This window comes from Fukomys damarensis, unplaced genomic scaffold (assembly GCF_012274545.1).
Source record: "Fukomys damarensis isolate Sample0158 unplaced genomic scaffold, DMR_v1.0_HiC HiC_scaffold_15, whole genome shotgun sequence".
Classification (NCBI taxonomy): domain Eukaryota; kingdom Metazoa; phylum Chordata; class Mammalia; order Rodentia; family Bathyergidae; genus Fukomys; species Fukomys damarensis.
Window position 1 is genome coordinate 48,538,697 of NW_022900927.1, and position 14,637 is coordinate 48,553,333.

General features: G+C 32.0%; 1 protein-coding gene across 1 annotated transcript in view; it reads right to left on the minus strand.

Moving 5' to 3' along the window:
* Positions 1-14,637, minus strand: part of Mgat4c (MGAT4 family member C) — a 302,515-nt gene that overhangs the window by 27,607 nt on the left and 260,271 nt on the right. Inside the window, exon 3 of the mRNA XM_010610294.2 lies at positions 14,045-14,094. Coding sequence (XP_010608596.1) covers positions 14,045-14,094 — 50 coding nt within the window. The remainder of the gene's footprint in view (positions 1-14,044; positions 14,095-14,637) is intronic.

The window sequence follows — 14,637 nt, forward strand, 5'->3', positions numbered from 1 at the left end:
CTACACTTGAAGTCTTATGGTTTTGTTATTAGATGTACCAATAAAATTAATTAATTAAAGAAAAGAAAATGATACTGTAGCGAATGAAGCATCCTAGCTGCATCTCTAAGAAATTGGCAGAGGAAATAGGAACTAGTAGACTTTCATTTTTAATCATATAAGCATTGGAAAAATTGTACAGTTGTAAAAGTGAACATATCCTCCTGTACTATTCCTAGAGTTCCTATTACACAGAGCTATTTTCTATAATATAAAATTTCAGGAATTTTTCTGCACACACATATACACACATATACACACATTACACATCTGTTTTAAAAATGACATGTTATAATTTGAAATCTGTGTCTCTTTTATTTTGGCTACCATTCCACATCAACACAAGTAGGTGTAATTTATTAAAATATAAATTAGTGTAGATGAATATATACTTCAACTCTTTATAAACGTGCATATAATGTTGTTCCAAATGTCTCTATTACAGAAATTCTGATTCATTACTTGTAATATACACTTATGCATAATATTTTGACATAATACTAAAAGTGAAATTATTAGTCTAGTGCATGATTAAAAACTGCTAACTTTAATCTTCTAATAAATATTTGTGTATTGAATGTAGCATAATTAAGTGGTTCAGTGTTTATTGTCAGCATTTTAATAGATCTTCCCCCCAGTAAATTTAAGCAGATTTGAGTTATTGCTGTTGACACCTTAGTTAAATAAGTTTTCCTAGCCGTTCTAATCTGTGTGTTTATAATCCCTCCAGGGTCCAGAAGCATTGCTAAAAAGGTCCTTCCTAAATAAAATAGGAAAGGCTAAGCATTTCTTTAGGGTGCCACTTAACAAGGGTAAGGTAGGCCTTATAGAAACTACTCATATTTCACATTATCAATCTGTATTTAATAAATAAACCTACATGCTTAAAGAAAAATAATAATAAACCAATAAATAATTGCTAGTAAAGTTTTAGGAAATATTTTTTTTTAATTTTGACACACCAAAAAGCAAACTCCTAAGCAAACAATGAAATTATAAATTTTTGTATTTTCCAACAATTTGGCTGAATTTTAAAAAATTAATCAAAATTTAAAAATCACTAGCTGCTCATTCATGCCTCATTGGCCATTTTGATATCACATATTTACTTAATTAGGACAAATCTTATAGTATGCATTTTATATTTCTGGCTCAGATGACAGAAGAGAATATTTTATTTTTAAATATACAAGTTTTTTCATGAAATTCCTATGACGAAATTAATTAGCAGATAATATAACGTATTATACATATTAACTTTTCTGTGATTAGAAATTGTGGTCTGGTTAAAATATTTCTGTTAATGAGAAATTATGTTTAAATATGAGTCAAAATTCTGAATTTATGGGAATATACGTAATACAAACTATGTCAAACAGAATTTAATAATTCATGATCCATTAGGGAATTTAGAATCTTTCATGCCATATGGCCGTCATTATAGATTTTACTGTAATTTTTCAGAGAATAATTCTAAAATTCACCTTTCTGAACTCATCTTTTAAATGACAGTGGTCAATTGTAATAGGCTTTTTCATTTTTCTTAGAAAAATATCACACGAGCAGTAATTATTTATTATAAATATATTATTGATATTTGTCTTATAACTAACATAACAAATTGTATTTATTATTTACCTGATAAACGTAATTTTTCCAGCTTTACCAAGCCATGTACCTAGTTAAAGGTATCACAAACAAACATGGTTTGGTCACCATGTCACCTTTAGCACTGATTTTTTTCTAACAATTTCCCCTGATATTTTAAGATAATTGAAGGCAAATGTTTAAGACCATGTGTACTTTAGTGATATTTTCCAGCATTTTCAATAGATTTGTAAAGTGATGAGTTCCTCATTTGAAAACAAAGACAGATTCATCTCATTAATCAGAATTTGAGAAACCTTTAGTACAACACAAAGAAAAATATTTCTAATTATAAGGCATTATTTTGTTATTCTGTTGGCTACCTTGTGTGCAAAAATAAGGGTCACATTTTGATATTGGCACCTAGAGATTCTGGAGGTGGAAATGGGGTTATTATCTCACATTGAAAGCATCCTGGAAGCGAGGAGGAGGAGTTAAAACTGAAAATAACTGAAGATCACTCACTACGTATTCTTATTTATCTAGTATTTCACTCAACATGTAATTATAGGGACATTTTTGTTTCATTGTTCAAACTGTAGTCTCAAATAGTGTCCAGTCAATTTTCTAATGATTCCCCGCAGTACTCAGCATTGCGATGCTCATATTATTGATATTTACGGAAAACTTTGAAAGACATATCATGAAGGAAGTAAAATGCTTGATGCTTTTTAATCGACCAGGATATAAACCTCATGTACAGATGATTTCCATTATTGTCTACAATCAGCCTATTGAGCTTTAATATGCTAAGCTCTATGTTAATAGTTTATATACTATAATCTAATCCTCGTAGCTGACTAGTTACAGGAGCCAGTACCATCATTGAAATTTTGCACATATAGAAACAAAATTATTGAGATCAAATTATTTCCTTAAAGTTATGCAAATTGTGAGGGTTAGAGGTAGGATTTGATAGGAGACAGCTGACTTCAAAGCTCACACTCCTAACTGCAGCACAGTCTTTATCTTCCTTCTGTGAATTTGCAATAAAATATTTAACAGATTAGTCTCTAGGTATAGAGACACTGAGAAAAATCTCTCACTGAAACCATGACAATTTGGAATTGAAGAACTATTTTACATGTGACTGTGCCTTTCTAAACAGCTTTTTATGAATGGAGAATGAGAAATTAAGGTGTGGTAATTTATTGAAAGTTGTGACCGTTTTTATTTGATAATGATGCTACAAAAAGTTCATTAATACAGTTGAATCAATTGGACCCAAAATAGTCAGTTGTAAGAGCAATTTTTTGAACAAAAGAAACTGAAAACAAGTTTGAATAATGCAAACCTTTAATATGGTATATTACTTCCTTCTACATGAATACCACATCTTAAATGCGTCTGTTATATGATATAACCACTTTTGAATCACTGTTCTCAGTGTTTATAATTTGATTTGAAAAATATGCTGATCTATATAATATATTTATGTATATGCATATGTACTTTTACATAGTCTTCAAATATAAGACCTGGTCAGATGATATATTCAGTTGATTTGATTTCATTATAGTCAAATTTTAATTATGAAAACAATTTCAGAATAAAAATTTTGGTATTTATATTAAGATAAGATTATGCATAGAATGAAAACAATGTTTTTATTTATATGGATCTCTATTTCTCACACTTTTTAAAATTTAGTTAGTTTTCACAATTTTTATGACTCCTGTATTCCTGGATGAGGCACAAAATAACAAATATAAATATAATATTTCCCAACAAGAAACACATTCTTTTATTGGTAAGCCTTTTCAATTTTAATTAAATATCAACACATACTCTTAATAATTATGTTTAGCAGAGATATAATTGGAAAGGAAGGACAATTAATATTGCTCCTACCCATGGGAAGCTGTAAACATAACATTTGTCAAGAAACATATGTTTGCTGCTTCATCTGAGAGATGATGTATTCAAATAAAATGGGAGGCTAATGGGAATTCATCAGAATCGTTTTGCAAGTTGGCCATAGAGTTAGAAATAGGACAATCTGCCAGGGTACATTTACTATTTTCCACAATAAAATTGCCTGATACATATTTTGCATATATCAACATTCTGTTGTTAGTTAGAGATAAATACACAAAACCCCCGACAAAATTATTTCTTCTGAACTATAGCATAGAACTGATAGATAATGATTTCCAGAAACCAACAGCTCTACCTGGATTTATAGGTCAACATACCCTAAATCAAACTCATGGTCTCTCCTAGATTCTGCCTGTGTGTATTCTGCCGCCAGTTTCCTTTTCATCTAACGACAGTAACACAACGTCCCTGCACTGCTTCTTGTGTCAGAAATATAGTATCACTCTCTGCTTATGACACCCACCATTTTACCAGGCAATAATTCAATTATATCTAACAAATGTTTACTAAATCAATAAATTAATTGTTGTTTTCAAAATAATACAAAACAACAACCAATAGTTCTGAAGTCTCACCATTTATTAACCTTTTGGTCAAGTGCATTAGAAAAATCGTGATCTCCAAGATAATTATAGAACATGTTAGCGCGTTGATGTTGATCAAACACAGAAGCCTATTTTCTGGATCGCTGTATTTTTTCTCAAAATTAGATGACCTCTGCTATCATGATGGCAACAAAGTTAAGTGCTACCGAAAAACCTTTCATTCCCTCAGTCCATTCTGCTTGCTGTTAGTCGTACTATCTTTATGGAGATCTGATTTATTATACTTCCATTAACCTACTTGAAGCTTTTCCAAGACTTCTAGATTCTTGTCAGTCTTGCCTATATTTTTGGTCTAGTTGGCAAGGATTCCATTTCAAGGATCAATACTGAAGACCTACTCAGTCCTTGAAATACAACTTTCATGTTACGAAGCACTTCTGTTTTCATTGTTTTCTCTGTCTTACATTTCTTCCTCCTTGACTGCTTAATTAACTCTTATTCATCTTTAAAGACTCATCTCCAAATATTTAATTTCTGCATCTGCTTTAGAGATATAATTCATCTAAATTTGCATCTTGAATTTTCTATTTACTGGATGTATAATTTCAGGAATAGTCTTAATTCCCAGCTTTCTAATTTTAAAGTTGGCATTTTAATAGCTGACTTTGAGTTTTATTTGTTTGATTAAATGAGATAAAGTAACTAGAACTTGCTAGTAAAATAAATATATACCAGCATAATTCCTCACCCTGAATTATGCTGATTAAATTGTTCCCATTTAATTCATATTTCTACTTCAAAACTTCATGCATTGGCATGATTTCAAAATTTAGCTACATGCCAAACATTTATTTAAAATATTTGTAATAAAACTGGTAAAATTTAAGTTATAATCATATATAATAAAAATATGCTATACTTTCTTAATACAGATGTAATTTGTGTGGATTATTCTTATTACTCTTTATCAGAATCAAAATTAAATGATTCTGTGCTTATATAAGCTTTCAGCTTCTTTTCTTCCATAGCACCACATAGTTCTATTTATTGATTATTAGAGTCAATCAGTGAAATAGAATGACTTGAGAGATTAGAAAAATTTTCTGACCTTGTTAGAATTTGCATAATTTAAAGCTAATGTAAGTGTCAACACCAGGTCAAAAAGGACAGAGTTGAGGGTGGGGGATTTAGCTCAGTGGTTCCAGCACCTGCTTTGCAAGCACAAGGACCCGAGTACCATAAAAAAAAAAAAAAAAAAAAAAAAAAAGACAGAGTTGAAAAGCGTGAGCCTTAGGGAAAAAAAGTTTGCTGCCAATTCAACTATGGGATTGGATCTGCTGTCACTGAGGTGATGGGCTGTGATGGGAAGATCACCCATACAATGACGATTTTGGCATACTTTGTAATCCAACTTTTTAAATTCATAGAGACTTCCTTTCAGCTACTTCAGGAGAGATCTTTAGATCTTTTAACAGTGTGAGAATACTTTCCCTTCAGCTTCTAGCAATCCCGATTTCTTGCAGTAAAAGTTATCAGAAGATGGAATCCTGACATTGTACATGGGAGAATTTTTAAAAATATGTCTTAAACGTTATAAAACAATTTAAATCAAATTAAAATTTGTTTTTTCTTCCACAAGGAGGGAGTCACTGGTTTAATACAACTGTGTATGATACTAATGATGGTGCTTTATTGGTACTTATTGAGAATATTTACAGGATACATGTATTGCTATTTAGATTCTTCCCCTGAGTTGTCTATTTATTTATTGATGAGTGTGTCTAGCTGTCAAAAACATTAAAAAGAATTGTAAAAGTGTAGTGAGTACAGAATAGAGAATGCCTGGAGTTTAATTTTAATTGCATATAAGTCTATTTGTAGAGACAAACAGAAACAGCTATTTAATGATAATCACCAAATTTCTTAATTACAAGAAGCAATGGAGTTGGGCAAATGTTTGTTGTGCTTTTTCAAATGAGCAAATTGAAAATCATGTGAAAAAATCACGTCAAGTTTATTTTATCCTGTTTTGGAAATGATCTAAATGTCTATGACTTGTAAACAAAGAACAGGAGACGGTAATGATGTAGGAACTGTGGCGTTTCAAAGAAAAGACAAAGATTGATCAGAGATTTAAATAATTGTTTTCTAATTTCTTATAAATGTTAAGTAACAACATGATAAAAATTTGTACTTAGGTTTGTACATCTTAAAATGTCATGCTACCCGATGAAAAGATAAATTGTGAGCACTTTGCACAATTCTCTGTCCACTGAAGTTGAAATTAGTTTGTGGGCTGAAAAAGATTAAGGTGTGTGACAGAAATCCGCATTTTACTAAGCACGTATGAGATGAGTCAAGCAATGTCTTAAAGTTAGTGTGTCTACCTCCGCAGATTTTACTACATAGGCGAAAACACATTAAATACATAAAGTCAATACTATCAAAGGCTGACAACAATAAATGTTGACAATTTTCAGTAGCTTAAAGCACTGGTTGAAAATCTCTCTGGTGCATGGCACATGGCTGATAACTTTCAAAAAGATATTGTATCCTGAGGGCATAGTTCAGTGCGAGAGCACATGCCTGGAATGATATGTAGATAGATAGATGATAGAAATGTAGCACAAAATATAAATTTATTAGATGCAATAAATATTTATTCAATGTGTTTGCAGTAGGATGTTATTTAGATTATAATGCAGAGGACAACTGTCATTGACTCAGTGGCTCAAACATGATTTGTGGTTAAATTATAAAAAACGATTAAAACAAATTGCTAATCCAACTAGAAACTGATAATTCCAACTAGAAAGTAAATATTATTAGCTGAGCTACACTTTATACTAAAGGAAAAAAAACATCAATGCCAGAAAGTCTAAGTGACTGATTTAGTTTGTTAGTAATAGGACAAAGATGAGTATAAGGTTTCTTGACTTTTAGTGCAATGCATTTGAAATGATGCAAAATTTCCTTAGAGTATGAGATCAAAGTGTTTCCTGTAGTCATTAAATTCAGTCATCAATATAAGCACAAAACACATAAATAAAACATGGGAAAACACCTTCTTGCCACAATTAAGATGGATTTTTTTTTTCTCAAATTGAGTCCATCAAAGTATTTGGTTCTTTCCACCTTATAAATAATTTTGTTTTTTCTACTGCACAGCAAATGTAATCAGTTTGGGTTTCAGTGTCATACATGAAGTGAAAGCTTTGTAAGCAGTAGAACTACATTAAATGTAGTGAGCAAAACTTTTGCATGGAAGGACAGTAATAACTGGGGGCGTAGCAAACCATATCTGTATGATTCTCAGGTTCAAAGTGGGCCATTCAAGGTGAAATAGCACACAAAAAAACCTCTGGGCAAATTACTATAAATTGTTTCTATCTCATTCTGTCTATGATTTTGGTGAGTCTTTACAGTGGTGTTTGTTTCATTTAAATTTGTTCTTGTTTCAATACATTCACATGTGACAGCAAACAAAAATGCGTACATTTTAAAAGAGGGAGGCAAGACGGGTGAAAGAAAGGAAAGGGAAAGGGAGAGTGTGAAGTTTATGAATATCTGTAAATACATTAACATCTTGCAACATCAAACACAGCAGTATGTCAATTAGGAAAGACTCAAAGTGGGAATTTTATTACATCCCTAATGTTAAAATGATGCAGGTGAAAATATCCACCTGAAGGAGAATCAAAGTTTTTATAGCATTTTCTTGGTCCATACCATCTGTGAAAAAGGAAGAGGGTCAGATAGGTATTGGGATTTAAATCAGAGTATTTATTAATAATAATACTTTGCTTCCACATTTTAATGCCTGCTTGGACCTAGGTCATACCTAGTTTTATTTAGAGAAAGAAAGCTTGGTCTTGTTTCCTGCAGTCCTGTCTCTTCAAATTTCTTAATGTCTTCCTCTGTATTAAGCGGTCGTTTATATCTTGGTTATGACTAAATTTTATAATGCAACATATGACTCAAAGAAAAGGGAGCAGAGGTTGTAAATTTCTAGGTATTTCTGTTCTTCATGATATTAACAAGTCTGAAGTAGAGAGATGTTATGGACTTTAAATACTTCCTCAAGTACTTTGCATACTATTATGAAGGAAGAAAAATGAAACTAAAATCAAAATATCGTGTCATAATACAGTTCTCTTAGCTGAAAGTCATTTAATCATTTATGTGACCTTCATTTATTTTGATAATCGAAAAGCAACTTCACAATTTAAATATAAGGAGGAAATATGCTCAAAACATTTACTTTGCACACACATATATGATCGATGTGAAATTAAATTTTGGATGCTGTATATTCTTGTGCTTAGTGTTACTTGGAATTTTGTAATTATTGCCATACTTGTATTTTCAGCTCAAGCAATACAGAAATATAAATGTATAGTCATATTTCTTTTTGTAAGTTAAGAAACTAGCAAAGCTGTCGTCCATCTCGAGATCTCTCGAGATACATTTTCTCTAACGTGAACGTCTCTTTCAGGTTCTGGTTAGAGCTGAACTTCGGCTATTCAGAAGTGATTAGAGTACATCTTAGATACTGCCGCTGACTGTGTCTGTGTCATTTCTCTGGAACACTCTGCCTAACACCTGCGATGTAAGGGAGGAAAGGTCTAATTTGGCTCATGGCTTCGGGGTTTTCCATCCACATTCAGGTGTCTCCAAGAGAAACTATGGTGCAGGGGCTTGGCAGAACAAAGCGGTGCATTTCATGAGGGCTGGGAAGCCGAGCATGGGGCAGTGACAGTTTGGAAGGGAAAAGAGGCTGACCGTATAGAGGCCAAGGTCATATTCCCATGACCCTCTCAGACACTCCCAGAACTGCACTTTGTCGATCTCCTCAGAGGCTCCCAAGACAATAAAGTTAACAATTAAGCTTAACCACCACAACCTCACTCTTTCTACCCTATATACAACAGAGTTAAAATAACTGAGAAGACAAAAAAAAAAAAAAAATCTTGGTTTTGTGTAGGGAATCTGTTGTGCTGACTGATAAATTGGCCTGTATCGTTCATGCCTTTCCATATCATCCCATTTCTCATAAGTCTTTCTCGTTTATCATATCAAGAGGTGCAGTTTGTTTCCCCACATGTGGATTTAAGCTGACTTTTAACTGTATTTTGGCCAAAAGAACGCAGTAGAATTGGATTAATAGTGTGCAACTGTAGGCTGTAACTCAGAATCCTTTCATGGTTCAGTTCTCCACCCTGGAACCCGTCTTCACTGCGATGGGAACAGATCCATAGTACTAGGTTGCTAGAGGCACAAAAGTCTCATGGAGAGAAGCCCAATTAGTCTCATTGATGGCTTTCCTAGAACTACCAGACCCTTACCAACCGGGTAGCTCACTACAAACACATGAGTAAACCAAGTGAGACCAGCTAAGCACGGCCCAGGCTACCCAGGGCAACCCACAGACTTGGGGGAAATAATATTTTTTGCTGTTCAGTCAGTAGTTTTCATACTGTGCTTTAAAGTATCTTGGGAATATCAACCGATTTTTTTGATGAGATGAAATACCAAAAATACATTTATAAAGGCATTAAGACATTATTTTCCACGTATTTCTCATTTTGAAAACTGCACAGTAGTGGTTTCTAAAGGCTACCGGGTGCTTGATATCAACAGACTGAATACTGAACCAGATTTGAGACTCTGGCAGTCTAGTGACCATTCAAACATTAAAGAGATTAGCAAAACAATACTGCCTTTCTTATTAAATTTTTTTTGATTTGAAAATAGTTATTTTCATAAAATTGCTATTCGCATAAGTACTTCAATGTTAACAAAAATGACAAAATTTTGTTTTATTTCTAATATAGTAAATACCACATAAACAATGCTCTTAAGAATTTTCAAGCAGTTTCAAGAGAGCGAAAGATCCTGAAATAAAAAAAAAAAAGGGGGAGAACTGTTGCACTTTTTGTTCCTGCAGTATTCCTACATGCAGATAAAACAATTTGTTTCTGAAGAAAAACCACTAAGCTTTGTTCCTGGTGACCTAACTTCTCCAGGATACTGTGATATTCAAAAGTCTTGAAACCCATAGGCCATGAATCCACTTTCATACCTTGAGCAGTGAAGTCCTTTTCGCACTTAACATTTTGTAATTGAAAAAATGAGGTTTATTTCATTTCCAGCACATAGGTATAAATACTTATGAATATTCATGTATTTAATTGGTGAGAGACTATTTGCCAGATTAACCCAGAGCACTAGTTTCTATGGATCGTAGAAACACAGAAACTGAACAGTATGAGACAATATCTGTTCAAAGTTTCCCTAAATTTAGAGCTGATGGTTGAAGAAGTCCATTGTCATTGAGCTAACGATACATTTGAGGAAATTAAGTTGCTCCTTAGTATTATCATGCTTTGATCAAATCTAAGACATTTTGAATTAAAAATGTCCCACTACTTTAATTTATGCAATGAAATGAAGAAAAAATTAGAAAATGGCTACTCAATTACTGAAGAGTCCATATTTATCACAATTAATAAAGAAGTTATATGGTGTAACATATCTACTCTACTAAAAGGCGTATGAACAGTTAAATTTTTCTATTGGCTGACAGCGTACTGCAGTGTGTGTCAGTTCACTGAAATATTTCCTGTTAAATTGAATAAGTCAACTTTATTTGAATAAATTTGTTTCTTCTCCTTAGCATTTTGCTATTAACATTTTGTCTAAGCCTTGGCTAGCTGGACTAGGAAATAGGAAATGTAATTAAAGAATTTCACCCCTGGGGATCAAAAGAAAAATGAATCATATGTACCACAACCACAAATACAGATTTTCAAGAATTTTATGTTATTGAACACTGCTAGGAAAAATAAAAATTAAAAAATACACTGGACTATGAAAGTGAACACAGTAATCATGGATTTGAATTTCAAGAGCAAAATGTTTTTTTCTGACATTTTTACCTTATCTCTTTTGAAGACAAAATTGGAAAAAGAGAAATCAACATATGCAGCAGTTTAAGTAAAGAGTGGGATTTCTATTAAAGAATATAAATATGATAGCGTTATTTTCCAGAAATGAATCAGGCTAATTTAAACCAGTGTGAAAGTTCCAGCCTTCAATCTTAGTCAACAGAAATTTTTGAAATACTTATTTCCACCACAAATCTTTGATATATACATTTTTCACGTGGGTAAAAAAAAAAAGAAAAGTCTGTGTGATTTCCTCATGGACCCAGTTTTAGTTTTGCTTTTCACTTACCCCATGGATAATTGCATTAAGAAAAAGCCTGGGTATCATGTTGCTAAACAATTGTATTAATGATAATCAAAGGAATCTAAAAGTAAATACAATTAATGTTACTTCTTTGAGGAGTCTAAAACATTTAAAGAAGAATAAAAATTGTACTTTCAAAAAATTTATCTCAGAAGCAAAGTCAAGCAAAGATCACACCCATTTTCTCTGTTGTCAGGGTTTACTAATTCAGTAAGATTAATATAAAGACCTAACTACAAGGAAGAGAAAAACAAACATAGAAGCATATCGGGATTATGGAAGAAAAAGCTTAGAGACTTGTAGAAGTAGACACAAGTTTGAAATAAAGTTTTATCAGAGTCTACTTTTTCAAACTGAACCAGGAAATAAAAATATTACTATTTACACTATCTATAAAGTGAAGTTCCAAATGTTAGCAACTTTATAAACCAAAAACTCCTGTTTGTATGTTCCAGGCAAATAAGTGGAATCTGAATAGGCAATGAAAATCTCATATTAAACAAAAATAACTAAAATTAAATTAGATGTACACACACACATACACACACATACATATATATACATATATAAATCTTTGATCAGTCCTGAGAAATAGAAATTTGCCAAAATGAAGTTCAAAGTAAAGTTGGGACCTTGAGAATAAGTAATCATTAAATTTCAAAGTGAGAATTCCTATGCAATGTCTGAGCATTTGAGCTTGTATTCTGACTGCTTCAAGGAACACAGTGCAGGAGACAAACCTAGTCAACCCATGGTGGTAAGTATAGTAGAAGACAGTCTCCACCTCCCTCTCTTAAAATGAGAAATCGCATAAGAAAATGATTCTGAAAGAAAATATAGTCTTGTGCCTACTGCTACTTAGAAGACAAAAAAGCCTAAGAATTCATAAAAATAAATCTGTATTATGTATGTGAGATCAGAACAAATCCATGCTGTTGTTTTGTTGAAAAATAAAAAGCAAAGCATTTAGTTTAAAAGACTTTCATTGAGTCCCTTGAATAATTGGTCAAAGGAAAAAACTTTAAGAGAACTTCAAGTCCTTCCTCAAATAATTCTAACAGAAAATGTTGCATGTATGTAAAAACATAGTTAAGAAAACAAAAAACAGCAAAGCCATATTCAAAGAAAAAAAGCGATTGTGTGACTGTTACTGAGCAAGAATAGAGCTTGGAATCAAAACCACAAATAAATTAGAAGTTTGGATTGGACATAGGCAGAACAGCAAAAACAAACAAACAAACAAATAATACGGCTGAATTTGTGAAAAAAACTCAAGTGGAAATTTCAATACAAAAAAATAATTAAAAGAACAAAAAAAGGGACTGGAGATTTAGCTCAGTAGTTCTGCTGCCTGCCTCGTAAGTTCAAGGTCCTGAGTTCAATCCTGGGGGTAACAAAACTAACAAACAAACAAAAGAACAAAAAGCATTGAAATCAAAATAAGTTGTAAATACAGATCAAATCAGTGTACTGAATATAAATCCTGTAGTCAAGAAACAATGAAATGAAGTAAAAGAAATAATGAGATACGAACGGCAGAGTAACTGGAAACAGGGTACATTAAAGGAGATAATGACCGGAGAGTTCCAGAATTTCTGAACAAAAGACCTATCCTGAAATTTGAGAACACCAATAATCTAAAGTAGGATACATACAAATGGACATAGTCATATCATAGCCTGTTCAGAATACCAATGAATAAGGCTGAAATCCTATCATTGCCACGCAGCAGATCTACCTGGGGGTTAAATGAAATTAGCCTGGCACAGAAAGACCAAATGCCACATGGTTTCACTCACTCATGGACTCTAAAAGCACTGAGACAATGGGTTAAAAGAGGTTCAAAAGGAATCAAAAGAAATGGCAAGTTACCCATATAGGTATAACAATTACACAGATGGTTGTTGTATAGGCAATGTAAGCCAGAAAACAGTAGAATACATACTTCAATGGCACAAATTTATTGACAATTTAGACTCATAAACCAAGGAGGTTATTTGTCAAGAAAAATAGAAAAACGGGAATACTCTAATGAATAACTGAAAAACTGTCAATATAGGGAATTATAAAGAATATGCTTTTACCTACTAGATCCAGTTGAAAATCTGATAAGAATAGTGGATAAAAGCAGTAAATATATGAGTAAATATAAAGTAACTAATTAAGAATAAAAAATTCTAAGTTTTGTAATAATAAAGAAGACAAAGCAAAAATACACATAACATTGAGACAAGTCAAGAGAACTCATGAGACTGAAATCATTCTAATCTACTAGTAATTTAGGACAGTTAAAGATAGTGTGTGTGTGTGTGTGTGTGTGTGTGTGTGTGTGAGTGTGTGTGGTGTCCATTTAGCTTCTGTGAAATAATTATACTAGATAGATTGGTTTATTGTATTTCTGTACTATGACTTGATTTTTTTTTATGGTCAATCTATTCTCAAGCCTTCATCAAAATACCAAGTTGCATGCTTTGTGCGCAGAAATATCCAAGATATTGTCTGTAGAGTTTAATCCTAAAAGTAGTACTGGTGAAGAAAAATAATCAGGGATGTGAAACTGAAGAGAAAATGCCCTCTAGCTAGGCATGTGTAGCTATTCCAATACTACTTATGGAATATGATGAATCATGTAAAAAACATTTCTAGCTCCTCTAAATATTACTGTGAATAACACTGAATCTTACCTTAAAGATGAAGTTGTCATAGTGTATCCTGTATAGAAACTGCTCATTCCCTGAAAAAAAAAAAAGAAAGAGATCCAATATTACTAACTCCACCCATTGGTTCATTACTGATAAAAGAAAAATAAACATTATTCTAGGTCATTTGTTATTTCCATGTAATCTTATTGTGATCTTAATATTTCTTAATTCATTTTGTAAATTGATAAGAATATAGAATAATCTATTGAATATATTTTATTAGTAGTCAGTAAGAGGATATTTGTACCGAGTTCAATTATACATTAAAATAGTAAGATTAAATTATATTGTATAACATAATATCAAATATATACAGTACATATAAATACCTTTCAACATTATCCTTGATTTCGCCTGTGCTAGTCAATAAATAAAACATATTTTAAAATATTATACTTGAGCACAGGATTATATGCCCTCAGAAAGTAAATTCAATCCACATTACTGAAATTCACTTCACCTAAAAAGTACATAGGCTAGTTTGTTACCCATTTATCCAGGTTATTGATTTTTCAATCATTTATAAAGGCTTACAACATTCAAGAGATTGTTTCTGCTACAACATTATAAATTCA